Source organism: Poecilia reticulata, linkage group LG7 (assembly GCF_000633615.1).
Source record: "Poecilia reticulata strain Guanapo linkage group LG7, Guppy_female_1.0+MT, whole genome shotgun sequence".
Classification (NCBI taxonomy): domain Eukaryota; kingdom Metazoa; phylum Chordata; class Actinopteri; order Cyprinodontiformes; family Poeciliidae; genus Poecilia; species Poecilia reticulata.
Genome location: NC_024337.1, coordinates 13,619,680 through 13,646,983, shown reverse-complemented (window position 1 = coordinate 13,646,983; position 27,304 = coordinate 13,619,680). Strand labels below are relative to the sequence as shown.

The 27,304-nt window shown below is 35.3% G+C and overlaps 3 protein-coding genes and 2 long non-coding RNA genes across 10 annotated transcripts; all 5 read right to left on the bottom strand.

Annotated features, from left to right (window-relative positions):
• Positions 1–421: 421 nt before the first annotated feature.
• On the bottom strand, positions 422–27,304 carry LOC103467886 (uncharacterized). 3 transcript variants are annotated; one of them, XM_017305558.1, is made up of 7 exons: positions 27,247–27,304; positions 26,276–26,369; positions 3,702–3,805; positions 3,390–3,539; positions 3,055–3,156; positions 1,070–1,107; positions 422–714 (listed from the first exon to the last, which is right to left on the bottom strand). In XM_017305558.1, exons 1-7 carry the CDS (start codon positions 27,284–27,286, stop codon positions 538–540), a joined length of 705 nt encoding a protein of 234 aa, XP_017161047.1. In that variant the 5' UTR covers positions 27,287–27,304; the 3' UTR covers positions 422–537. The 3 variants fall into 3 exon arrangements, with proteins under 3 accessions (XP_017161047.1, XP_017161046.1, XP_008412836.1); XM_017305557.1 differs by lacking the exons at positions 26,276–26,369; positions 27,247–27,304 and adding an exon at positions 4,728–4,816 and having other exon boundaries at positions 3,702–4,034; XM_008414614.1 differs by lacking the exons at positions 26,276–26,369; positions 27,247–27,304 and adding an exon at positions 4,728–4,816 and having other exon boundaries at positions 3,702–4,031.
• LOC103467885 (uncharacterized) lies at positions 5,466–6,383 on the bottom strand. The gene is made up of 3 exons (XR_534134.2): positions 5,993–6,383; positions 5,643–5,795; positions 5,466–5,547 (listed from the first exon to the last, which is right to left on the bottom strand). It is a non-coding gene; the product is annotated as an uncharacterized LOC103467885 (long non-coding RNA).
• LOC103467884 (polymeric immunoglobulin receptor-like) lies at positions 9,921–15,319 on the bottom strand. Of its 2 annotated transcripts, none has more exons than XM_008414612.1 (6): positions 14,849–15,319; positions 13,289–13,618; positions 12,999–13,073; positions 11,676–11,777; positions 10,544–10,581; positions 9,921–10,460 (listed from the first exon to the last, which is right to left on the bottom strand). In XM_008414612.1, the coding sequence occupies exons 1-6, from the start codon at positions 14,883–14,885 to the stop codon at positions 10,404–10,406; spliced, it is 639 nt and encodes a 212-aa protein (XP_008412834.1). In that variant the 5' UTR covers positions 14,886–15,319; the 3' UTR covers positions 9,921–10,403. The 2 variants fall into 2 exon arrangements, with proteins under 2 accessions (XP_008412834.1, XP_008412835.1); XM_008414613.1 differs by having other exon boundaries at positions 13,289–13,615; positions 14,849–15,318.
• On the bottom strand, positions 15,451–20,439 carry LOC103467883 (CMRF35-like molecule 5). 3 transcript variants are annotated; one of them, XR_001776744.1, is made up of 8 exons: positions 20,375–20,439; positions 19,057–19,383; positions 18,790–18,960; positions 17,353–17,454; positions 16,547–16,584; positions 16,315–16,464; positions 15,937–16,071; positions 15,760–15,849 (listed from the first exon to the last, which is right to left on the bottom strand). XR_001776744.1 is itself a non-coding variant. In XM_008414611.1 (7 exons), the coding sequence occupies exons 1-7, from the start codon at positions 20,412–20,414 to the stop codon at positions 15,655–15,657; spliced, it is 1,023 nt and encodes a 340-aa protein (XP_008412833.1). In that variant the 5' UTR covers positions 20,415–20,439; the 3' UTR covers positions 15,451–15,654. The 3 variants fall into 3 exon arrangements, 2 of the variants coding, with proteins under 2 accessions (XP_008412833.1, XP_017161042.1); XM_008414611.1 differs by lacking the exon at positions 15,937–16,071 and having other exon boundaries at positions 15,451–15,849; XM_017305553.1 differs by lacking the exon at positions 15,937–16,071 and having other exon boundaries at positions 15,451–15,849; positions 18,790–18,939.
• Positions 21,583–26,269, bottom strand: LOC108166404 (uncharacterized). Its single transcript, XR_001776746.1, has 4 exons — positions 26,040–26,269; positions 25,405–25,527; positions 22,226–22,327; positions 21,583–22,122 (listed from the first exon to the last, which is right to left on the bottom strand). It is a non-coding gene; the product is annotated as an uncharacterized LOC108166404 (long non-coding RNA).

Sequence of the window (27,304 nt, the reverse complement as noted above, 5' to 3'; positions counted from 1 at the left end):
CTAAATTATAAGAAGGAATCTGCAATTACTTAGAAAAGTAAAAATAATTTATTGAGATCTAAAATAAGAGATCAGAAACATTTAAATTAAAAAAGATGTAAATATTTGTCAAATTTTACACAAATGCGTCCATCTATATCAAAATAGAAGTAAAACAATTCACAGCAACATGTTAGCATTTAGCATTTAGCATTTAGCTTCACTGAACAACATTAACATTCAGAAACAGAGATTTGGTTTTTCTGCAGTAACAAAAGTTAAAGTCAGCACATAGATATGTCTTATGATAACTTTAAATTTAAACTTAAACTTAAATTATTAAATATAACCAGAAATAATGGGAAAAAAATAAAAATGAAAGAGAACTTTTGTTAATTTCTATTTGTTTGTTTTTTTATATAGATTTATGTTCTATAACAGAAAATTACTGGCAGTAATTTTCAGTTTCTGAAACTATTTCCATAGTTATATATAAATATCAATTACTATTTTATAAAAATTAAAACCAGTAAACCGTTAGCTGTAAACACAGCAGAGCTACTGCTGTAAACTAATGTTGGAGTAAAGAGCAGAATCATCGCTGCGGTTTGCAGAGTTCATCTGAATCTCTGAGTAGGTGACGTTTTCTGCATGACCACAGGGGGCGCTGCTGGCTGAAGTAGAGACATCATTCAGGAAATGAACCTCAGAGTACTCTACTGCATCATCTTTAGCCTGGAAGAGAACAAGCAGAAACATTTCAGTTTGCAACTTCATGTTTAATCATTTCCCTTTGTGCTAAATACAACAGAGTAGTTTGTTAAATTATTAGAAACTTTATTTATTTAAATTACTCTGCAACAGTTTAGATTTTGGTTTTTTACCTTGAGATAAAAACAGTTTGAAGCCAATTATAGAGGCAGAAAGTAGCCATTAAAAGCAATGAATTTGTGCTATTTGTTGGTCATGTGATAATTATATTTTCTCAGATTTAATTAACAAAATAAATTAAAACTTAGATTAAGCAGATTTTGCACAATAATACTTTACTCATTATGATCATTAAGCCTTCCTTCTTTCCTTTCCTTACCTTAGAGAAGTTGGCATACTCTGTTTCTTCTGGAGGACCTGAAAAAAGGAGATCAGTAAATATGATGATCAATTTTCCATTTTTTGCAACAAATATTGCTGCATCCGGATTTTTTCTGTCATTAAGATTTCTTTCATTTTTCTGCTAGAAAAAGGAGCAAAGGTGGGTAGAGAACCTAAAGTTTGTAGTCAAGTAGCTCTACTTCTACATATGTTTCCTCAAGTAAAAGTAAAAAGGATTTGGTAAAAAGTCTACACAAGTACTGATCAAATGATCAATAATTTAATATTTAAAAATTACATCAGACAAACCAAAATATGAATTTAACTGAAAATGTTGGTATTTTGAGGACAAAAATTACAATAATTTATATAAGTAACAAAAAAGTCAGTTTTAAATAAACGTTTTTAAATTAGTTTCTTTCCATATAAAATGTATGAAACTGCAGCTGTGTGTCTGTGTCTGTTGAATTTTTGGTTAAACATGTTTGTTTTTCATTCAGCAGAAAAAATACAGAATTTTTATTCAAGCTAGAGTAGAAATACTTCAAAATAAAATGACTCGAGTAAAGATAAAAAGTACAGCATAGTAAAGAATACTCCTAAAAGTACATATTTTACAAAATATTTACTAAAGTAAATGTAATTGAGTAAAAGTAAGTAGTAACTACCCAAAAGGAGCAGCAGATTTTATTTCATAAAATAACAGATAATAAATAAGAAAAATGTGACTTAATGTTTATCATTCAGTGAAGAAAAAGGGAGGTTAATGTTCTTCTTCTTTTGTTTTTTTGCAACATTTATGGTTCAAAACAGAAAGTGGATCGTTCTGTCCTCCAGTCGAGTTATAACGCTGTTAGATGTAGATAATTTAACCCAGTAAAGAAAAGCTGAGATGCTGGTCACTGAAACCAGATAAAACTTTGAGCTCCTCCAGAATGTTTCATGTTTCACAATAAAAAATAAAAAAAAAGCTGCAGCTCAACGATCAGTTTTGAAATATTGTTGTGCAAACATGTTTCAGAAATGATGGAGCAACATGTTGAAACAAGAGTCAGTCTAAAAGTTCAATATTTCACATCTGTACAAGATTCTAGTCATTATGTGATTATATTTAATACTTTATCTAGATTCTTAAAAACCTGTGAACATTTAAAATAAGAAAGAAACAAAAAAATGTTTCCATAACTAGAGAATTAGTTTTAGTAACAGTTTGTTCAATTATTCTTGAAAAAATAGGCAAATTTTCTCCTCAAGATAAAGTTAAGATTTTATTCAATTGAATGTAATTCTTCTATAAATATTAATGATGTTTCCATATAAAACTTGATCAGATTTACTTTAAATATGAATCATATAAAAACCCAGAATTATTCATACTGCTGTTAGACTCAAGTATAAAATTAATGTTTCATTTGACCAACATTTTTCATCTGACTGGAAGTAATATTAACATTTGGAGGAACCCAAAACCTGAAGGGAACTAAAGATTAGGGTGATAGCAGGGAGCTCTTCCATAGTTAATAATTTGAAAATCATCTATTTTGATCACATATCAGTGGAAACTTGCAAAATGTTAGTTATCAAACTTTAAATCTAAACCTGTGATGTGTATTAATAATTTATAGATTAGTTGTCTAGAGGGCTGCACAGTGGTGTAGCCCTCTTGGTAGAGCTGTTGCCTTGCAGCAAGAAGGTTCTGGGTTCGATTCCCGGCCCCGGTCTTTCTGCATGGAGTTTGCATGTTCTCCCTGTGCATGGTGAGTTTTCTCCAGGTACTCCGGTTTCCTTCCACAGTCCAAAAACATGACTGTCTCTGTGTTGCCCTGCGACAGACTGGCGACCTGTCCAGAGTGACCCCGCCTCTCACCCAGAACGTTAGCTGGAGATGCACCAGCACCTCCTGACCCCACTGAGGGACAAGGGTGTAAAGAAAATGGATGGATTAGTTGTCTGTAATATTTTTACCTTTATCCTGTAACTCACCTTTCTGGTGACCAAAGTTTTTCCTCTTGCAGAAAATCATCAGAGTTGCTGCTAAGAAGACGATCAGGACGACCAGAACCAGACCCACATAAAGCAGTGGATCTGCAGGGATGATTAAAGTTCATGAGTTTATTCTGAGTCAAAACACTTTTAACATAAATGTCTTTAAAGTTTCATGACTTTCAAAGTTTTAAGTATGTTTAATTTTGAGTTCTGGGTACTTTCTTTTCTGTAGTGTTTTTCTATAAAAGCTCTGAGTTTCACTTATAAATAAAATTGAACTTGAACAAATTTGAATCAACTCAACATCTAATAAACATGAACAGATGATGAACCTGAAGCTGCAGCTTTATTTTCAGAGGGTTTGATGGTTTCAGATGGAGAAGGAGAGAAACTCTGACTCTGAGTTGTTGTTGTTGTTGTTGTTGTTGRTAGAAAAGTTGATCCYATAAAAGGTCTTGAAGTCCATTTTGGTTCTGAAGAATCTGAGGATGTGAGAATGAAACAATCATAACCACTGAGGTTAAATTTGTATTCTTCCTGTTTTTATGAGTGATTTGTGTCATCATTGGTCACAGTTTGAAAATGTTGGTTTTTAAAGTTGATATGTCGAAACCTTAAATAAAAATGTAATTTAATAAACTCACCTTCAGTCACAAAGAGATTAAAATCATCGTATAAAGTTCCATCAATGGTTTCATCTGAGCGACACAGGTACTGTCCTGAGTCTGTTGTTTTCAGATCTGTGATGCTCACATGTAGAAAATCAGATTTAAAAATATTTCTTTTCTCATATCTGATGCTGAATCTTCCTCTCTCATCTCTGTCTTTGGTTGTTTGAATGAGAATGTTTTGTCCTTCACAGGTTTCCTTACAGAAGAACCTTGTCTTTCCTTTGTAACGAAATTCACATCTAACTGTGATGCTTCCTCCGTCCTTTCCTCTGTAGGTTCTCACAGTTTCTCCATCCTGCAGAGCTGCTGAGGAGATAAACAGTCAATAGTTACTGTAAAATTCAGCAGCTTGAGAAGAAAATAGCTTCATAAATTTAACTGAACTGATGTGGAATGTAATACAGTGAAAATATAGTTATAAATTAACTTGGATGTCTTTTAACTTTGAACTTAAGCCAGTGTGCCAAGCTAATGACAGAATTATGTTAATAACTGGATTAACAACCTTTTTGTTCTACAAAAAAATCTCCATTGAAAAAGGCTATAAATTAAAGCTTGGTGAAAAATCAACCATGTTTCTCTGCTTTGTGTCTCCAAGGAAGATGTCAGTGTTGCTGCACTCAGTTACTTCTGCTCTGATGTTCCTCTTCAGATGTTTTAAAATGATGAAACTGCTTCCTGTGTTTTTTTTTTTGGAACAGATGAGTTGTAGAAAACCTACAGTTCTCCAAAAAAACAGACTCAAAACTCTATGCTGGGCGAGTTTGATCATTTTACCATTGACATATTCATTTATATGTTTCTATTTTTGAGTGACAATATTCAGAGTTTAGATTCTGTGCTTCAAATAATCAGCTACTTAACCAGAAATCAACAGAAGATTGAAAAGAGGAAAAGTCAAAGTTTTTAAACTTAAAACTCTGATAAACTGTGAGGAACTGAAAGGATGACGGACTGAAAGCAGAGAAACTGATAGAAATAAAATAATAATGTACTCACTGAGGAAGAAGAGGCTGATCAGAGTGAGACAGACCTTCATCCTGAGCCGCTGATGGTTTCTAACTCTGCTTCTCTTCCTGCTTCACTGAAACCAGAAACTTCTCTATAGGGTGCAGTTCCTCCTCTGAACACCAGAGGGCAGTATCCTCTTAGATTTACTCCTAATGAATATAACTTTCTTTACAAAATATTTGCTTATTTGTATATTTTTATTAGAAAAATGATTACAACACAGTGATTAGATCATCTTTCAAACATATAACATTCAATTAAACAAAATAAAAACATTTTAGCCAAGTGCTAAAACTCCTTTATAATTTATAGAAAACTTTCCTGTATGTTTGACAATCAGTTATTTTGTTGTAAAAGATGAGACAAAATGTTTTTTATCTGTACTTTAAGCTCTGATTGTTTAAGAGAGTTTAGATCAGGAAAAAACTAATTATTTCATCAGCAGATGAACTTTTCTGTCAGTCCTCTGTGATTTTTCCCTCTCTGGGTTGATCTGCAGGAAGAAGAAGAGGAAGAAAAGTGTTTATTAATTTATTTTTATGAAAAGAATTTAGAAACACTAAAGAAACTCAGGTGTTTTATAAATATTCAGACTGACCTGAGAAACGTCATCATACTCAGTTTCCACAGCAGAATCTGAAAAACATTCAGATCAGAGAGATGAAACTTCTGATTTATAGACACAACTTATTCTGTGTTTTCTCACCTTTACTTTTCATGGCTCCACTGTTCCAGCAGAAAATCACCAAAGGTGTTGAGAACAAGATGATCTTGATGACCAGAGACAGAATCACATAAAGCAACAGACCTGCAGAAAAGATAACAAGAGAACAGCTTAGTTTGATCAGGACAAAATTAAAATGTGGCTGTTCTGAGATAAAAGAAGGTAAACAAATATTTTACCTTTGGGTTCAGGTGATGTTCTGGTCTGTTGGGTAGTTTCAGATGAAGATGAAGAAGAGGAAGAACTCAACCTTAGTGTTAATGTTGCTGCTGTTGTCACTAATGTTGATGGAAAAGTCTTCAGGGTCCAGTTTGGTCCTGAAGTGTTTGAAGCTGTGAGAAATTAAACATTCATGATACCAATGAAGATGTTTGTCTGTGAGTCTCAGTTTGAACATGTTGGATGATTTAATCAGTTAAAAGATTTAAGATTTAAACCCAGTTTGATGTCATTTGGAGCAGAAGAAGCTGTCAGTGAGCAGAGTTTACTGTCAGAGACATGAAGGAACATTTTCAGGAGAGAAACTCACCTTCAGTCACAACCAGGTTAAAATCATCATATCGAGTCCAGGATTTATCCAGACCACATTGGTACCGTCCTGAATCTGACCGTTTCAGCTCTGAGATGCTCACATACACAGCAATAGATTCAGTACGATGCTTTTCATACTCGATGCTGTATCTGCCTTTCTGAGCTCTGTCTTCTATTGTTTCTATCAGAATATTTTCTCCTTCACAGATTTCCTTACAGAAAAACTTTGTGCTTCCAGGGAATATAAATTTACATCCAACTGTGATGGTGGTTCCTTCTATTCCTCTAATGGTTCTCACAGCGTCTCCATCCTGCAGAGCTGCTGAGGAGATAAACAGCCAGTAGTTACTGTGAGAGTCATCAGCTTGAAGACAAAATATGTCTTATAAATTTAACTGAAGATGTGAAAATAAATTAACATTCGAATAATTCTAATAAATGGACAAAACATTTATTTAGCTCAACAACCTTATGGTTTCTTTGATCCAGCTGGTTAAATTTCCAACTGATAAGCAAATCAAAGCTTGTTGAAAAATGAAAAGCTTAACTTGCAGTCAGTATATAGTATTTTATCTTTGATCTTTGTAGAACCCAGCTCTGTAAATTTTAACATTGACTCTATAATGGAGTTTTTGTGTTCAGCACTTTGTGGTTTATCTTTATTCTCTTTTTTAGTTTCTTTTGAATTGAAGAAGAAAGCAGTTGCTTCCTCTGTTTGATCTCAACAGCTGAAGAAAACTGCTAGTTCTCTAAACTGTGAGTTAAAGACAAAAGTGAACATTTTATTTAAATCTGCATTTCAACAACTTTATGACGGTTAGTTTTTCTGCTTTGTGCCAAAATAATCTGACTGTAGATGCAGAAAAGGAACTGTGCATTTGTGCAGCATAGATAGTGGCTAATTTGAAAATAGATGAGACATTTTACAAGCTGAGGATAAATTAACTATCCATAGGATGAAGCCATTTATTTTTAAACTGATTATCAACATATTTTACGACAGAGACCAGCAGAACACAACAGATAAAACTAGACAAACAGTCGGTTTAAAACTTTACAACAAGTTAAACTCTCTGATAATCTGTGAGGAACTGAAAGTTTCTCTGGAAGCAGAGAAACTGATATAAATAAAATAATGTACTCACTGAGAAAGAAGAGGCAGATCAGAGAGAGACAGACCTTCATCCTGAGCTGCTGATGGTTTCTAACTCTGCTTCTCTTCCTGCTTCACTGAAACCAGGAACTTCTCTGTAGGGTGCAGTTCCTCCTCTGAACACCAGAGGGTGCTACTACATGCAGAGTTAAAGTTTCTGAAGGAGATAATGGACCTTACCACAGGGTCTGCGTTTCATTGGCTAATGTCCATCTTACGTCACAGCGCAGCTATCACGTGTCTTACCGTCTCACAAACTCATGCTAATGTACATTGTGGACTACCAGACCGACAGAGTTTTTGCGTCAGGACTCGAAAAAAATTGGTTCTCCATCAGTGGGGTATCTGTACAGGCGATGTCAAGTATCCTGATYGTGTTTGTGGAACTAAAATTCACAGATTTCCAAAATCTGAAACGGAAAGCCTTGCTTGGATTAAAGCTTGTGCACGGCCGCATTTGCAGCTCAACTGTCGTAGGATCAATAAGAACAAAGTGTTATTGCTTTGCTTTCTTTGTGTTTAGTAAATGAAAAAAATAAAGTCAATAATAAATACATCCATTATGAAAACCTTTTAGCTAAGTACAGCATAATGACGGTACCGATACAAGTTCTACATCCTGACGCCTGTCTGTTACAGCCTTACGTTAGCTGAACAGATCAATATGCACTGTGTACCATATCTGACATACATTAAAGATTTCATTTCACCTGAAAAGGCTTTTTACTAAACTGTAATTGTGTTAGCCACGCTAACTTTTACTAAACTGTAATCGTGTTAGCCACGCTAGCTTTTACTAAACTGTAATCGTGTTAGCCACACTAGCTTTTACTAAACTGTAATCGTGTTAGCCACGCTAGCACCGAGTACTGAGTATCAGACGTAGGCACACTGAAACATTTGCAGAAATCAGTCACTTCAAAAGTTACCCTCAAAACCATGAATGCCCGACTTACCTTACAAGAACAACAGGCATCAGCGATCTTGTCCACAGCTATATTTATGCTGAGGGTGTGAGAATCTGCTGTTTTCCTCATCGACTGGTAGCATTTAGCTGTGACTCGCACAATGTTGAAGGCATCCTGTGGCTCAAACACCTTGATGTCGTCCAAAAAAGATGACATGAACTTATTGGTTCCTCTGTCCATTGTTGTGGCTGATATGTTTGAAAATCCGGCAGAAATCCAACACTAATCGATTCAGAAGTACTCTGTAGAGTCAGTTAAAACTAAATATGCCATGTTTAGACATAGAAACTAAGTCCCGCGAGGCTTTGTTTGTGAGCAATGCAGTCAAGTAGGACTGTCGAGGGCCGTTTCTGGGCGGAGCTTGGTAAGGTCCAATGCTGATCAGACCAAACAGATTTAATTAATTTATTTTTATTTTGAAAATTTTAAATAATGTTTTATAATATGGTTATTATATTTAGGTATGTGACTTAGAATTGCTCAATCTATTTTTGTATTCTAAGTTATAAAAATAATCCTTTTTATGTTTGTAGGTTTCATTGTTTCATCCAAATCTAAATTATTCCAACTTGGATATGATACTTTTGTCGTATTTAAGGTCCCATCCTCATATTTTTTATGCCAAGGTAGAAAACCGAATTTCTTATAATACAAAATATTTGCTTATTTATATGAGTTTATTATAAATAAAATCTTTACAACACGGTAATTAGATTATCTTTCAAACGTCTTCTGTAACATTCAATGAAGAAACATTTTTTAGCTTAGTGGCAAAACTCCTTTATAATGTGTAGAAAACATTCCTGTATCTTTGACATTCAGTAATTTTCTTGTGAAAATATGAGACTACATGTTTTTTTTATATTAATTTAGGAATAAACTGAAATTATTTCATCGGCAGATGAATTGTTCTGTCTGCCCTTTGGGATTTCTTCTCTCTCTGGGTTGATCTGCAGGAAGAAGAAGAAGTGTTTTATTAATTTATTTTTATTAAAGGAGGTTAAAACTTTAATCAAACTCAGGTGTTTTATAGATATTCAGACTGACCCGAGAGACGTCAGCGTTCTCAGTCTCCCCAGCAGAATCTGAAAAACATTCTGCTGGGGAGAATGAAAAACATCATCAGATCAGAGAGATGAAACGTCTGATTTACAGACACAACTCATTGTTTGTTTTCTCACCTTTGCTTTTCATGGCTCTCCTCTTCCAGCAGAAAACTGAACATTTTGTTCATTTAAATCTGCATTTCAGCATCTAGTTTTATGCTGAAATTATCTGACTTTGGACATAAAAACAAAACTGCATTTATGGATTATGAATAAAGGCTAATTGGCAAATAGATGTGAAACTTTACAACCTTAGAATAAATTAATTATCCTTATAATAAAGCTATTTTTGTAAATAGATCATCATATTTTATGACAGAAACCAACAGAATTCAACAGATAAAACAACACAGTCGGCTGAAAACCTTTCAACAACTTAAAACTTTCTAATAAACTGTGAGGAACTGAAAAGATGAAGGACTGAGAGCAGAGAAACTGATATAAATAAAATAATGTACTCACTGATGAAGAAGAGGCAGATCAGAGAGAGGCAGACCTTCATCCTGAGCTGCTGATGGTTTCTAACTCTGCTTCTTTTCCTGCTTCACCGATAAACCAGGAACTTCTCTGCATGGTGCAGTTCCTCCTCTGAACACTAGAGGGCAGAATCCACCAACTTTTACTGCAGAAGTCAAGATCAGCTGGAGCTTCTGAACTGACCTTTGACTCATCAGATGAAACTACATCTGAAATTTTCAACATCTAAAAATGTATTATTTCAAAATACTAATGAAAAAAACTTGCAAGTTCACACATGTAAAGTTGCGCTGAAATAAATTATACAAAAAAGGAAATTTAAACAGAAATTGTAAAAATACAAATCAAAATTTGTCATATAAAAAGAGGAATGTATACCAAAGACACAACTTGACAACTTTCAGCTTGTTTAAATACAGTCCAAAATATTGTCCTCCTATCTTACTGCAAACACAAAATATTTTCCTATTTATATAAATGTATTATTTAAAAAAAATGTTTACAACACAGTAATTAAATCATCTTTCAAACAACTTTTGCAACATTAAATAGAATTTTTTTTTTGGCAAAACTCTTATGACTTATAGGAAACATTCCTGCATGTTTGGTTATTTTCTTGTGAAAACATGAATCTAAATGAAAAATGTTCTTTGAGCTCTGATTGTCTCAGAGAGTTTAGTTCAGGAATAAACTGAAGATATTTCCTCAGCAGATGATTTGTTTTGTCTGATCTCTTCTCTGATTTCCTCCCTCTGGTTTGATCTGGAGGAAGAAGAAGATGAGAAGCAAGAAGAGGTTTAGAAACTCTAATGAAACTCAAGCATTTTACAAATATTCAGACTCACCTGAGAGTCGGCAGCATTCTCTATTTCTGCAGCCAAATCTGAAAAACATTCAGATCAGAGAGATGAAACTTCTGATTTAAAAAGATATAAGAAGATTTTCCAAGAACAAGAAGCAAAGTCCTAGAAAACTTGTTTAATATGAAGCTGATCTGAGCAGAACCAACCACTGATGATTGATGCTCAGAGCACGTTGGGGAGATTTTGATCTGATGAAATATTCTCCAGAAATGAGACAACAGAAACATCAACAAACTGTAATGATTTCCCATTTATGTAAATCTGTGGAAAAATCTTTCATTACTTTCAACCAGAAGCTTTTTTTTTACTCTTAGCTTTGGTATAAATGTAAAGTTCTTTTAGATCAGTGGTTCTTAACCTTTTTTGAGGTACCGAACCCCCCAGTTTCATATGCGCATTCACTGAACCCTTCTTATCTTCTCTCCCCCCCACCCCCGACACACAACATACTTTGCGGTATTCTGATTTAGTAATGTAATTATATTAGCTGTGTTACCACCCCCGCGCCACTAGAGGCAGTAGCAACCCCGAAACGATGACACTAAGGAGCAGATTTAGACTATAGAATTTGGTAAAAACAGTGAGTTTTGCTGAAGTAATTAAAGACACAAGTTCAAATCCATGCTGCGAGTGGAGCTCCTTCAATCAGGGCTCCTCAGCAGCTCTGATTGGCTAAGCAATGTAACGTGATCCTCTGATTGGCTAAGCAATGTAACGTGATCCTCTGATTGGCTAAGCAATGTAACGTGATCCTCTGATTGGCTAAGCAATGTAACGTGATCCTCTGATTGGCTAAGCAATGTAACGTGATCCTCTGATTGGCTAAGCAATGTAACGTGATCCTCTGATTGGCTAAGCAATGTAACGTGATCCTCTGATTGGCTAAGCAATGTAACATGATCCTCTGCAGCAAGTGATGGCAAAGCGGGGCGTCATCACAACTTTACACAAGTGTGTCTTGTGCCGTGGAGCCTCTACCTCCACGGCAGAGGCTCCGCCGAACCCCTGAGGCTGACTCACCGAACCCCTGGGGTTCGATCGAACCCAGGTTAAGAACCACCGTTTTAGATATATGTAAAATGAGAACAATACAACTATTTCAGTGTTTTCTCACCTTTGATTTTCATGACTCTCCTCTTCCAGCAGAAAATCACCAAAGGTGCTGATAACAAGATGATCTTGGCGATCAGAGACAGAATCACATAAAGTTGCAAACCTGCAGGGAGATAACAAGGGAACAGCTTGGTTTGATCAGGACAAGGTGGAAAATGTTTGTATGCCTGCACATCCTTCTGACTGAGATAAGAGAAGCTGAATCCTCTGTTTTGCAGTGTAATCTCTGTTTCTACAATGTGTTAAATGTTTAGTTTTCTGCAGATAGAGCTCAACATAAAACCTGTGATAGTGACCAGGCATCTGTACATGTGAGAAAAGGAGGAAATAAAACAAGAAGTGCCATTCTTTATTTTAAAAATAGTCGTATTGATGTTCACACATGACTCGTCTCTTTTACTCATAAATACTTTGTAACATTAACTGATTAAAACCAGATCAGTCACACTGATACCGAGTCTCATAAAACATCCAACATGCTCAAGTTTTCACTGATTGGCTCATTTTAAAAGTTATATTGAAAACTTAGGTCACAATAGAGCTGCTACATGTTGAAATTTACAGGAATATTTAACTTTAAAAACAGTTATTTTAAATTAGCAGTTATGCAGATAATAAAGTAATAATCCAGTTATTGTTATAAGGTTTGTGTCTGCAATGTTGGCACGTTTTTCCTTTAGCAGGTAAGAGCTTCGCTGATAAAAAGGGCTGAAACAATTAATTGAATTAATTGGGATTAATCGATTATTTGAATTATTGTCAACTAATTTAGCAATTAGTTAGTCATCAACAAGAGTATACATCCTCTAATAATGGCCATTAGTTGAAAGGACAACAGTCAGAGCAGTAATTTAACCTAAACTGTACCAAAAATATAAACATTTTGCATTTAAGATTAAAAACCTACGTTATCTGTTAACATGTTTTACCCAGAACTCCTCAAATGTTTTAGCTTCACCTGGTTCCAATTGAGTCAATAAACATCTCATATTTATCACCTTTTGCCAGTTATTAATCCAAAAACATCAACAGACGAGTAAACAGCATTTTTTTATCTGCAGTTTCTTCCTTTGCTACAAATGATTAAGCGTAATCTAAAGGAAAGTTGTTATTGAATTTTAGGCAATAAAATGTTTTCTTATTTAAAGTTTTTGCATCTATCATTGCATTTCAAATATTCTGTAAAAAACCTGTAGAATGTGTCATTTTTTTATCTGATTAATCAATTAATTGTTAGAATAATGGAAAGAATAATGTTCGTTGCAGTCGTATAGATAAACAGAGATGAACTTCAGTCCAAATGTTACCTGAACAGATGATTTACCTGAAGCTGCAGCTGATTCTTCAGATAGTTTCCTGGTTACAGATGGAGACAGTGAAGAACTTGTTGTTTTGGGGCCTTTTGGGAGAAAAGTTCAAACAATTAAACTATTATAACAATTGATTTAACTGAATATTTCTTCCTGATGTTCATGTGTGTGCATGATGCAGTTTGAACATGTTAAAGTTGATTTGATGGGAATCAGAGCTAATTGCTCAAACCCAGTTCATAGTTTGATGTTTTCTTTCAGAGAAATGAAGGAACATTTTCCGGACTTTTAGCAGAAAACTCACCTTCTGTCACAACAAGATGAAAGTCGTCACTTTGAGTGAGAATAGTTTGACCCGAACGGCACAGGTAGCGTCCTGAGTCCGACGGTTTCAGCTCGTTGATTCCCACATAAACTAGTTCAGATGACAGAACGCCTCTCTTTTCATACTGAATCCAATATCTGCCTCTCCGATCTCTGCTTTGAGTTGTTTCAATGAGAATGTTTCCTCCTTCACACACTTCCTTACAGAGGAACTTCTTGTTTCCAGAGAGGCCAAATTCACATGTCACTGTGATGCTTCCTCCTTCCTTTCCAGTGAAGGATCTCACAGTTTCTCCATCCTGCAGAGCTGCTGAGGAGAAACAGTCGATTCTCGATAAATTCTTGATTACTATCATTATATGCAGCAATCTTAAAGAGAAATTATGCTTAGAGCTTCATCTGCATTTATTGGAACAAAAACAAACACTAGGTTTGTTTTCTGCTGCATTTGGTACTTTCTGAGGTTTATTCAGTTTTTATTGTTATTTGCATCAGCATTGCTGTACTTTTATAACACTTTATGAGCCTAGAAACCCCAAAGCGCTTCATGTTACATAAACTGGTGGCATGGCTGCCTCATGTCTGTCAGTCTGATCCAGTGCTACAGTTGTGGTTACCACCACCAGTGTGTGAATCTGTGAAGCGCTTTGAGGTCGTCTTTACTGAGTAAAGCGCTATGTGCCACTCTGAACGGTCGGTGAGGAAAAGGGGTATAGTAGCTTTGGGTTTTATTATAGTTTAGTTTGACTTCATTGGAGTTTTTCCCCATTTTTTTCCGTTTTAGTTTTTTCTGTTTCAATATTTGTTATTTTGTTAGTTTTAGTTAACTATAATTACCCTGGTGAGGAAATTCAGGGGAACAAATGTCAGCACAACACAAACATGGTTGTTCCACCTAGATAATTTAACTAGATTTCTCAAGCCATTTGCAATATTTTGTAAACAATATGTTTATTCATTTATTTACTTATTTTCTCGTCTTGTCAGGCATTTCAGGCATAGCATACAGGGAAGTTGGTTGACTACATATAAACACAGTTCAAAGATAAGTCAAACGTCTTGCAGTTGTTGAAAATGTAGAAAAATCAAAAATGTTCTTATGTTCCTCTTACAGTAGAGTTTGTGCTGTTTTCCCTATTTTTATTACTTTTTTACTTTTCTAAGATTTATATAAATCTGTAAATTCTCCAAAGCAACATGCTCTGCTTTCTGTGGGAGATGTTTGTACGTTTTCTGAAACAATGTCTACATTTCTACACCTTTTTTATGATTGGGCTTCTTTTAAAGTGCTGAAAGAAACTGACTGAAAAATCTGAATGAAAACATCTTCGCTGTGCATCTTCACAGAAAGCAGAAGGAAAGACTTAAGTTGCAGAACTACAAGCCGCCGACTTTTGTCACATAAACCATCAAGATGAAAATCATAAAACTGGAGGAAAACTCAGCTCAAAAGTAAAATATTTTCTGACAAACTGTGAGGGAATTAAAGATTGAAGGGCTGAGAGCAGAGAAACATGAATAAATAAAATAATGTACTCACTGAAGAAGAAGCAGACCAACRTAAAAACAAAGTTCATCTTGAGGTGCTGATGTTTTAAATGTTTGTCTTCCTCCTTCAGTGATAAACCAGGAACTTAGCTGAATGTCTGAGCTCCTCCTTTRAGCACTCAGTCATTCTCCTCCTATTTCTACTGCTCAGTTTAATTGTTTATAAAGAACAAAATCAAAATTCTTCATCAGAAGGTGAATTCACTGAGRACAAATYATGCTGCAAAATATTTAAACCGACAATAAAGCGAGTAGCTTTTAAACTGAAATGCAATGAGCAGTTTGAATTTGAGCAATGATGTATTTTATTTGTGAGTTTCAGGTAAAGACATTCAGTTGGTGCTAATAAGAATTTAAACCAAAACATCTGTTTATGTTGCTACTTTAGTCTGCAGGAAAGTTTTATTTTACGGCAGAGCTTCAGAAAACTGTTTGGAAAACATAAAGATCGTCCACTGGCAAAATACTATGGTTTAATGTCATGTTTATCTTCAGTGAAGTCAAAATTATTYATGTATTGAACAATTTTACTTTCAGAAATTCTAAATCCAAGTAAATAACATGACACACAGAGGCAAATGAGCTGCAGTAGCTTCAAAAATATTTTTATTAAATGTAAAAAAGGAGCTAAAAATCATAAAAACCTGTAATAAAACAAAACTTTTATGGTTTATACAAATTCASTTAGTTTATGATGCATAGAAATAGATAAAAATAATAGTTMTAGACATACAAACTGAGAATATGTGGCCAGCTTAATGTTGATTGGTTGTTGTTTTTGCTTCTGTTAGCTCAAWGCTAATCATATAAATTGTCTGACGATCCACAGCAAGTCACGTTGGAATAAAGAGCAGACGAATCATCGCTCAGGTTGGCAGAGCCCACGGCTGAGTAGGTGTCATTAACCGCATGGCCACAGGGGGCGCTGTTGGAGGAAGTGGTGGTGTTTGTAGCAAAATGCACCACAGAGTAATCCACAGCGTCAACTTCAACCTGGAGGAAAACAAGAAAACAAGACTTTTCGTTTAAAAGCTTATATTATTATTTTAATTATTATTAGTAGGAATGAGTTATTATTACAAAATGAAAGCTTCTTCGGTCACAGCGGAGGCTCAGACGTCTTTTGCTGAACATTTCTCTTCAGTTTTTTTTTTTTTTGTGTTTTTTTTTTAGTAAAAATGGCGACAGCTGATAACGGCAACAACTGTTCGTAACCTAGCAACCGAAATCAACAGAAAACAAGATGGTGACAAAAAGTCCAAACTAGATCCTGTTGTGTATTTGCACTTAAATATGTTCACCTTTTCCTAATCATGTTAAATTCAGTGAATAATAATAATTCTGCTTAACATATAATTGTAAATAAGACACTAATAATGCAAATTATAGTTAATTGCCTATAAGTCACAACATCTACCACTGAAAATATTWTTGCTGCTGTTCAAGAATCCAACTTACGTCRTTCTTTGGACAGCCGGCGAGGCTGTACAGGTCACTGCTTTCAGCTGGTTCACAGGATCTGACCAGAGAATAAACTGGAGATTTTTCCTGAGGAGGCGTTTCGTTTTCTCTCTCCTCCAGTCTGATCTCCTCATACACAGTACTGACCTGCAGAAGGAGAAGCTTCTCATGCATCAGCCACTTCATGAACCAACACTTTATACGTGTTTTTATAGTGACTCAARCTCACCTTTGTGGGGTCAGAATATTCTGTTTTCACTAAAGGACCTGAAGGACACAAAATATTAATATTTCCTTTGTTTTGGTTAAATTGTCCCATCTGTATTTTCATAGTACCTTACAAAAGTGTTCATAACCCTCAAACTATTTCAATATTCTTTGGTTGTAATGTGCAATGAAAACAGCTTTTGAGTCAACAACTTCATATTTAATGCATCAGTCATATTAGAAGTGGAATGATATGTCAGAAGTTGAGAATAATCCTGAAAATCTTTTCTTTATCTCATGTGTTCAGTCCCAACAGTTTGAGGTAACACTTTATTTGAAGGGGTGTGTATAAAACTGACATGGCACTGTCATAAACATGACATAACACTTGTCATGGACATAAAGAAGTCTTTATGAATGTTTATGACAGTTGTCATGAAGTGTCATTCGGTAAATAATGACASTTTTAATGCAAAGTTGCTCTAAAARTTGCATTGAAAGTCCATTAAAAATGCCAACTTTGCATTAAATTATCATAATTTACAAAATCATGCAAAGTTGGCATTTTTAATKRACTTTTAAAGCAACTTTTAGAGCAACTTTGCATTAAAAGTGTCATTATTTACCGAATGACACTTCATGACAACTGTCATAAACATTCATAAAGACTTCTTTATGTTCATGACAGATGTTATGTCATGTTTATGACAGTGTCATGTSAGTCTTATGCAAACCCCTTCAAATAAAGTGTTACCGCTTAAGAAAATAAACAGTGTGTCTGGTTGCTTTAATGGTGTCAGGATAGAATTGGCTTTTTTCTTAACTCACCATTTTTTTGCCCAAAGTGCTTCTTCTCAAAGAAAATCAGCAGACCCACAGCCAACGTTATGATSAGGATTACCAGAACCAGAACCACAAGAAGTAGCAGACCTGCAGGGACATTGACAGCTGAGTTTCACTCTGAAAAACTGAWTGATGTTCATGTTTTATCCTATCATATTTTATCCAGTTTCCTGCTTCCTGGTTATCTAAAACACATCAGGCAAACAGAAAATACTTGTCAAAATTCACATTTTGCATGTTTTTGTCCTTCCATTTCAACCGTTTCTTAAAACAAATCTAGTGCTTAACAAAAGCCCGGTTTTTGGAAATAAGTTTATGTTTTTTGAGGTCTGAAAAATTAGCCGTGTCAGAAACCTCTGGAATCCCAAATCAGCTGGCACTGCACCGTAACCTAGCTGTTTGAGAGTTTTTGTGTTATCATTTTTATTATTACTTTAGGTCATTATTCAGTCTAATATTAATCAGTAGTGACGTGCTGTGCTAAAACTTTTTGATTGCTGTGTTGAATATCTGTGTTCCTGAGAACTGATTGTTCCCTCCACCCTTGGAAGAAATCACTCTCAAGAGAAAGAGCTTGGTGACCTGTGTGTTAGATAGAGCTTGCCGTCTGTTTTTGTTGTTTATCTTTTCTCACTTTTGTTTTCCCAAATAAAAGGCCTGCTCTAGCAGAGAGAGGGCAGAACGCTCTGTGAACGGCTCAGAGGAGCAGTTTGCTGAGTCTTTTCCTTTTCCTTTCCATAAAATTCATATGCAGGTTCACGAAAAATACCTATCACTAGCAACCCCAGCCTGTTACCTAGCAACCCAAGTAGAGTTCCAGCATGTTTGGTCAGCTAGTTTCACAAATAGCTGCTTGAAAAGGGTTTTGTTGTTGACTAACCATGCAGAAAAACATGCTGCATTCTTGTTAGTTGTGCAGGAGTCTCTTCTTCTGCTTTTCAAAGATGTATGGTTGTATAATTGTGTATTTATTTGTAGCCATTTTCACGTACGAGAGTAAACGTTGATTTGGAAAAAATGTAATGAATATATTTTGTATAACTCATTGGCCTACTATAAGCTATTCATGGAATTTAATTCAATTCAAAAATACTTTATTGAACCTTAAAGGAAATTAAATGTTGTTGTAATGTTGTTCATTGTAGAGTTACAGGTAGTGATGGCAGGAAAGATAAAAAGCCACACTTATTTGAATCCTGTTGATTATTTACATAAACCCCAGAAAACTATCATGTCCTGATTTAACCTTTTAAGATGATCAAAAACATTTTAAAATGGTTTATGTGAAGCTATTGAATGTTAAAGCCTTCCTAAATTTCAAGCAGCTTTTCTTTAATTAATGTTGATTAACTCTCTGATACTCTCTGAGGAGCAAAGTGAAACCTGATGACCTGAACGTCGACACACGCAGAGACAATTTACCTGGAGCTGCAGGAGGCTGGTTGGTTTTAGAGGAAGAAGGAGGAGAGGAACTCTGGACTGATGCTGTTCTGAAGGACGTTGGGAGAATTGTTGATGTCGTAAAAGTTTGCAGAGTTCTGTTTGGTTCTGTAGTTGTTGAAGTTGTAAACACTGAAACAGAACCAGGTGTTCCTGAGGGTAATTTTAGCAGAAGAATCAGTCAGAGAGCAGAATCTTCTGTTCAGAGACATTAAGAAAAGTTTTCTGGACTTTATGTAGAAAAATCACCTTCATTCACAACCAGCTCAAAATCATCATATCTGGTTATAAAGGTTCTATCCAAGCGACACCTGTACCGTCCTGAGTCTGACTTCTTCAGGTCTTCGATGGTAAAATAAAGAAAATCCTTGAATATAATGATGTTTCTTTCATATTTAACACTGTATCTTCCTTTCTCAGCTGTGTTGTTGGTTGTTTCAATCAGAATATTTTCTCCTTCACAGACATTTTTACAAACAAACTTCCTGCTTCCAGAGAGGAGAAATGGACATTTAACTGTGATGTTTCCTCCTTCTACTCCAGTTTCCCTCCTCACAGCGTTTCCATCCTGCAGCCCTGCACAGATAAAGTTACTGTAAGACCAGGCAGAATAATATAATCTAAAAATTAAACTGAGGACATGAGGCGTTTATTCAATTGGTGGCAACATTTTAGAAAATGTTAGATTAATGAAACATTTTTTTCACTCTCTCCTCGTTTCAACAGGTTAACTCTATAAATGTTTTTTCTTAGCTTCCTGCACGGCCTTCCTCTGCTGATTGCATCTTTATGTGTGAAATGAGGTGTCTGTGGTCGCTTTACATGTTTCTTATTCCTCTAAGTTATTATTGCTCTTACTCTAAGTAAGAGTAATTTAGTTGAATTTGTTTGGATCAACAGCCTTTTGGTTATAATGAGAAAGTTTGTATCTAACTAATAAACTTGCATACTTCTCTACTTTGAAGTATGCAAAGTACTTCAAAGTAGAGAAGTACTTCTCTACTTATATCTTATCCGTCATTACAGATAAGATATTCACCAGAATATCTTATCTGTAATGACGGTTTGCATGTTGCTGCTGACTGTGGTTCACTGCAGCTCTGACCTTTGTCTTAAGAAGCAAAAACCATAACTTCTCCAAAACAATAAAGTGTTTCTGTTAGCCTAAAAATGTAAATGTAAACATTGATAACAAATGTTTTTGTTACTTTTAAGTTTTGTTGTGGAAAAAAAAAGATTAGCACAAACCCAAAAGAATGTGATACATTTTATTTTTACTGGTAAAAGGAACTAAAGCTAAAGTTACTATAAGTATAATAGTCCTTGATTAGCTTACAAACACATAATTAATTATAATTTTAAAAGGTATAAATAAGCTAGCAGCTGAATTTATTCATGTTTTAAAGTGAGCATCAGCGTGTCTTAGCACAGAAACCAACAGGAAGAGACACTGATCACATTTAGGGCCATTTGAAACAAAGTCCACGTCATGCAAAAGGTAGAAAAACTGATAAACTGGAAGGATGAAGTAGAGAAACTTATAGAAATAAAATAACAATGTACTCACTGAGGAAGAGGAGGCAGATCAGAGTGAGACAGACCTTCATCCTGAGCTGCTGACGGTTTCTAACTCTGCTTAGAATTCTGTTTTATCAGAATTTCCTGATAAAACAGGAAATTCTCTGCAGGATGCAGTTCCTCCGCTGAACACCAGAGGGCGCTCTCCACTTTATTTTATTTCGGCGTTAAAACTTCAGAGTCGTTCAAATTCAAATTATGCTTCATCAGTCAACTTTCTTGTTGTACAGTAACTTTTACAACCATGAAAAAATAGAATCACACTGTTTGTAGTTGACGCAAAAGTTACAGACGTTATTTTAAGGCATTTAAATAACTTCACACCTTCAGCAGTTTGTACCTCCGGCGACTGTTTTTACCTAAACCAGTGGTTCTTAATCTGGATTCGATCGAACCCCAGGGGTCCGGTGAGTCGGTCTCAGGGGTTCGGCGGAGCCTCTGCCGCGGAGGTAAAGACACACTTGTGTAAAGTCGTGATGACGCCCCGCTTTGCCATCACTTGCTGCAGAGGATCACGTTACATTGCTTAGCCAATCAGAGGATCACGTTACATTGCTTAGCCAATCAGAGGATCACGTTACATTGCTTAGCCAATCAGAGGATCACGTTACATTCCTTAGCCAATCAGAGGAGCGGAGGAGCCCTGATTGAAGGAGCTCCACTCTCAGCATGGATTTGAACTTGTGTCTTTAATTACTTCAGCAAAACTCACAGTTTTTACCAAATTCTATAGTCTAAATCTGCTCCTTAGTCGCATCTTTTCGGGGTTGGTACTGCCTCTAGTGGTGTGGGGGTGGTAACACAACTAATATAATTACATTACTAAATCCGACACGCAAAGTATTTTGTGTGTCGGGGTGGGGGGTGGGGGGAGGGGTAAAGGGGGTTGATATTGAAATCTACTTGGCTGCTTTCGATACTCTATCTATAATGTTGAGGCTTGAATAAATTTCACTGAAATTGTATTTTTTAAAGTTCATCTTCTTTGACTTTTGGATTCAAAGTTAGGACCTTCTTGTTTGCTGTTTGCTGTTAGCCACATTGATAGAATATATTTTATTGCACTTAATCATATTGATCATATTTCTAATAACTGAACCAATTGAGTCTGATCAGATATGATAGATTATGATCCCTGATTAGATTAAAGTAACTGAGAAACTTCAGATGGTATGTAAGATTTATTGGTGTCAAATTTTCACATTTACAAAAGACAGAAAATCACTTCAAACAAACATATTTAAAAATAAAAGTATAAAATAACCTGAAAGTTTACCATGTTTGTACTTGGTAAGCAGCTCTAATGATATTATAAATTAGGGAGGGGATGTCTTAAAATGACAAATGTAAACTCTTCTCTCTCTGAGTTGTTTCACTGAGGTGATTATAGAAACTCTGGTGCTTCATAAATATTCATACACTCCTGGTTGACCCCATCGTTCTCTGTTTCCACAGCAGAATCTGAAAAACATTTAGATCAGAGATTAAGTCCTAGAAAACCACAGCTGACTGATGATCAGAGCATGTTGGAAACATTTTGCTCTCCAGAAATTATGCAGCTGAAAGAGGAACATATGTTTAATGTTTATAAGTAACTTTCTTGTTTCTGTAAATTTGTTGCTGAATCTTTATTTTTACTCCTTCCTGTTTAGGGATCTGACTGCTCTGTTGATTCTTCCAATATATCCAATGAAGCTTCAGACAGACGACAGACACTTGTTCTGRACTAATAAAACTCTGAAGAAGAAGAAAATGAGGAAGAAGCCTTCAGGGCTTAGAGGAGCTTAGTATATATGTAGTTTTTCATAAAGGAAGGACGAGTATTTCTGTGTTTTCTCACCTCTGCTGTTCATGGCCCTCCTCTTCATGCAGAAAATAACCACAGGCGTTGATAACAAGATGATCTTGACGACCAGAGACAAAACCACATAAAGCTGCAGACCTGCAGGGAAGTTAAAAAAAAAAAAAGAACAGCTTAGTTTGATCATGACAAAGTGGAAAACGTGGTGCATCTGATCCAACAGCTGATGATGACATTTATCTTTGCAAGTAACATTTAAATGTCAGCATTTCTACACATTTCTCTGCCTCTGTGTTAGTGTAACATATTTAATGTCTAAACTTTGCAGCATAAAGAACCAAAGATGAAACCTACAACAGAGATGAGGTCGGTGAAGTAAAAATGTTGTTGAGGTTTTTGCACAGGAAATGCAAAAGAAGTTTCATTCTTTTTAAAATCTGGCTGTTTGGAAGTCGGCACCGAGACGCAGCAGTGAGTCGGTTTGACCCAAAACAATCGTCTCTATCTGAACTGGCCTGTCAAATTCTCCTGGATCAAGATTATTACAGTTAAACTAAAACTAACAAAATAACCAAAACTCAAACATTTTTCACTGGCATAAATAATATGAGGGAAAACCATAACTAACTGGAACTAAACCATGTATTTATATGAGTACCACAGACGGCGACAGCAAAATGTGGGAGAAATGTATTCAACAATAAAGTGATACATTTTAAAATTGTATCTTCTATTAAATATCCATTACCTTATCGATGTACTGTATGAATAATCACAGTACAATACTTTAGTTAAGTTTTAGGTCCAGAAAACTTTAAACTATTACTATAACTAATAAAACCTAAACTGTAGAACTAAGCAATATTTAATTAAATAAAAACTAGCAAACACACTATAAAAACTACTTAAAATTAATTGAATTTGAAAAAAAGTCACAAAAATAAAACTAAGCTATAATAAAAAACCAAAAACTATCACTACCCTGTCCTGGATCTTATGCAAACAAGATCCTCTGCTCCAACTAAATCAGATTTTTTTTTGCCAAAAATCTGAGCCATCATTATTGGTGGCTTTCATCAAACTGTCTGGTTTCTCAGACAGTTTGATGGTTTCAGATGGAGAAGGAGAGAAACTCTGACTCTGAGTTGCTGCTGTCGTTCTTCTTCTTGACGTAGTTGCTGCGCTTGTGCTAGAAGCTGATGGGGGAAAAGTTGATCTTATTAAAAGTCTCTCACTGTAAAAACACAAAATCTTATGAATTATTTTTGTCTAGTTTCTAGAGCAAATATCTCAGTACACTTTAAGTAAGATAAGACGAACTTACAAATAACTTTTCTTAAATATAAATGCTTGTTTTAAGTCAATAACTCCTTACCGGTGGAAAATTACTAGATCCATTGGGAAACATGGAAAAATGACTCCCAATGAAAAGTAGAACTAGTACACGAATTATTGATTTAAATCACCATATCTTGCTGAAAAGTTACCCTCCTGTTGTCCTCGGGTCAAAATGACAGAGATTTGTATATGTTTTCCTCATATACAGAAAATGAGGACAACAGGAGTTAGTTTTGTCTTATTTCAAGTTTTGCACTAGACAAAAATACTTGGTCAGATTTTATGTTTCTGCAGTGCAGATGTAGCAAGTCTGTAAAAATTTATATTTCGGGTGTGCTGTGGTGGCTCAGGAGTTAAGCACAACCCACATATGGAGGCCTCAGTCCTCGACGCAGCTGTCGCAGGTTCGATTCCCAGCCTGGTGACCTTTGCTGCATGTCTTCCCCCTTCTCTCATTACCCTGTTTCCTGTCAATTAACTATCAAAAAAAGGCCACTAGAGCCAAAAGAACCTTAAAAAACATTTATATTTTACTTGAAATCCATCTTCAATTATATAGGTATATTTGTTTTTCTTATTTTCTGAATTTTATTTTATTTTATTTTGGTGGTGACGCTTTTATTTTCTTGCTTCCTGTTTTTGCGTCATATCCTGTGTGTTCCCGCTGCTCTCCTCAGTTCGCCCAGAGCTGCGCTGGGGAGAGGTAAGCATATAAAGTTGTCTTCTGTTCATGTGTTAAAATATTAAAAATGTTCTAAAAAGTATGTTGTAAACTCACAAGCTGTTATATATATTATTGTTTAACTGTTTATGTTTAGCGCAGCACTGTACTGGGCATTTATTTCCCGCGTTAGTAACATCTATAAAGTTTTCTGTGCCAACGTAATTATTTTTTTGTTCTTTTGGTTGGTTAAGGTGTTTGTGAGGAAGCCAGAACCCAAGAACTGCTGTGCTGAGGGTGTTTTTGTTTTGAACAGGTATGTGAGTTGCTTCAATTTTATTTGGATGTTAAATTAATGTGTTTAGTATATTTTTATGTTATGATGGAAGATTGTAATTATTGGGCAGATTATTTCTGTTTGGGTTTTATTTTAATTGTTTTGAATGAATGTAGATTTTACTTTATTATTTTGGTTGGTTTTAGCACATTCCTGTGAGTTCGCGCAATGCTGCGCTGGGGAGAGGTGTTTGTGAGGAAGCCAGAACCCAAGAACTGCTGTGCTGAGAGTGTTTTTGTTTTGAACAGAATAAACCTGCCTTCCTACACAAAACACCCTGGGTCCTCGACTGCTGGTTCCTTTCTTAACACAACGCAGAGTACATGCAACAGATGAGCCTGATTTTGTTGGCTATCATCATAGCCACCAATGATGACGGTAGAAAGATGATTTTCATGCATCAGTAAATTGGTTCTCTGCAATTAGCATTGATTGTCAGCACTAAGACCCGCCTCCTGGTCCTGGCTCTAATTGGTTGTATTTCTTCAGACAACAATAGTAGCTCAGAGAGGAGGTGAAGAAGATCGATCTTTTCATAAATTATCTAATATTACACTGTCACGACACACTGACAGTTTTCAAAAGTATGGAAAAAACAAATTTTTGTAGTATTTACATTCTGCAGCTTTAAGGTCTTGATCTTTTGCTGGTTTGTGGGTTTTAATCCAGTGAGTCAGTAAACCACAAATCCAAGAACCCCTGACAAAACCTTTTAAATGAATCAGAAATTAGTTTACCTGCATTTGTTTTTGTATTTTGTTTTTCCAATTTTGAGACTTTCAAAATTTATTACTAATAGGTTTTTCCTTTAACTGCTCTGAATGTCACTGATGGACTTTAACAGACCCAAATGATCTCAACAAACATGAACAGATGATGAACCTGAAGCTGCAGCTGGTTTCTCAGAGAGTTTGATGGTTTCAGATGGAGAAGGAGAGAAACTCGGACTCTGAGTTGCTGCTGTCGTTCTTCTTCTTGACGTAGTTGCTGCGCTTGTGGTAGAAGCTGATGGGGGAAAAGTTGATCTTATTAAAAGTCTCACACTGTAAAAACACAAAATCTTACAAATTATTTTTGTCTAGTTTCTAGTGCAAATAATAACAAAACTAACTTAAAAAAAACTTTTCAGAAATATAAATGCTTGTTTAGGTCAATAATTCCTTACTGATGTAAAATGACTAGATCCACTGGGAAACATGGAAAAATGTTTCCCAATGAAAAGTAGAACTAGTACACAAATTATTGACTTAAATCAACATATCTTGTTTAAAAGTGACTTTAAAATTAATTTTGTCTTATTTCAAGTTTTGAACTAGACAAAAATACTTCGACAGATTTTATGTTTTTGCAGTGCAGAGTCCATTTTGGTTCTCAGGATATGAGAATGAAACAGAATCATGAAGATACATTTACGTTATTTTTGATGTGTTTCTTCATGAATCACAGTTTGACCATGTTGGCATTTGAAAGCTGAGATGTTGAAAATCTGAAATAAATGTTTAAACCAGAAAACTCACCTTCTGTCACAACAAGATTAAAATTATCATATAGAGTTCCTTCAAAGGTTTCATCTGAGCGACACCGGTACCGTCCTGAGTCTGTTGTTTTCAGATCTGTTATGCTCACATGTAGAAAATCAGTAGAAAAAATATCTCGTTTTTCATATCTGATACTGAATCTGCCTCTCTGATATGTATCTTCAGTTGTTTCAATGAGAATGTTTCTTCCTCCACAGGTTTCCTTACAGACGAACCTTTTGGTTCCTGTGTAACCAAATTCACATCTGACTGTGATGCTTCCTCCTTCCTTTCTGTAGAAGGTTTCCATAGTTTCTCCATCCTGCAGAGCTGCTGAGGACATAAACCTTAGTTACTGTCACTGTAAAAGGGAATCACAGGAAACATAGTTATGAATTTAACTGGATGTATTAGAATACATGTCAACTTCAGCCAGTGTCTCAAACTAATTCAGCTAATTTCACTGTTAAAATCAACAACCTTCTGGTTTCCTCATAACAGTTGACAATATCAATTGAGGAAGTTTGCAAAGTAAAGTTTTGAAGAAAAGCATCGACGCATCGTTCTAGGTTTTGTCTCTTGAAAGGTTATTTGAGTGTCTGAGAGGAAGTTGATGTTCCTCTTCAGTTTCATAACTGCTTCCTCCGTTTATTTAATTCTCTGAGTTTTAGAAAACCTACATTTCTGGAAACCAACAGACTGAGCATGTGAAGGTTAAAAATCTGAGTTTTATTTTATTTCTACTTTCAACTGCCTCCTATCAAGTTTTCAGTTAATGTGTGAAAACAAACAGATTTAACATCCAGAAGTTTACAACATCAGCAAATTTCACCACAAAATAAACAAAAAGTAACAAAAAGTAAATGGAGGACAAATCAGAGTTCTATTTAAAATTGTTTTACCAAAGAAATAAAAAGGGATGCAATAGATAAAACTGAAACAGCTGGCTCCAGATATATCATAAAAGTAGAACAAATATTTTGTATAGTGAGGAACCGACAGGATGAAGTATTGGAAGCAGAGACCTTGATAGAAATAAAATACTCTGTATAGTCCTGGACGTGGCTGGCCTTGGTTCAATTCCTGGTTTGTTGTCATTTGCTAAATGTCTTACCTCTATTTCTTTATACTATTTCCTGTCAATTTAATGTTTAAAAAAGACTACGACTGCTATAAAGTCTTATAAAAACAACAACAATGTACTCACTGAGGAAGAGGAGGCAGATCAGAGTGAGACAGACCTTCATCCTGAGCTGCTGATGGTT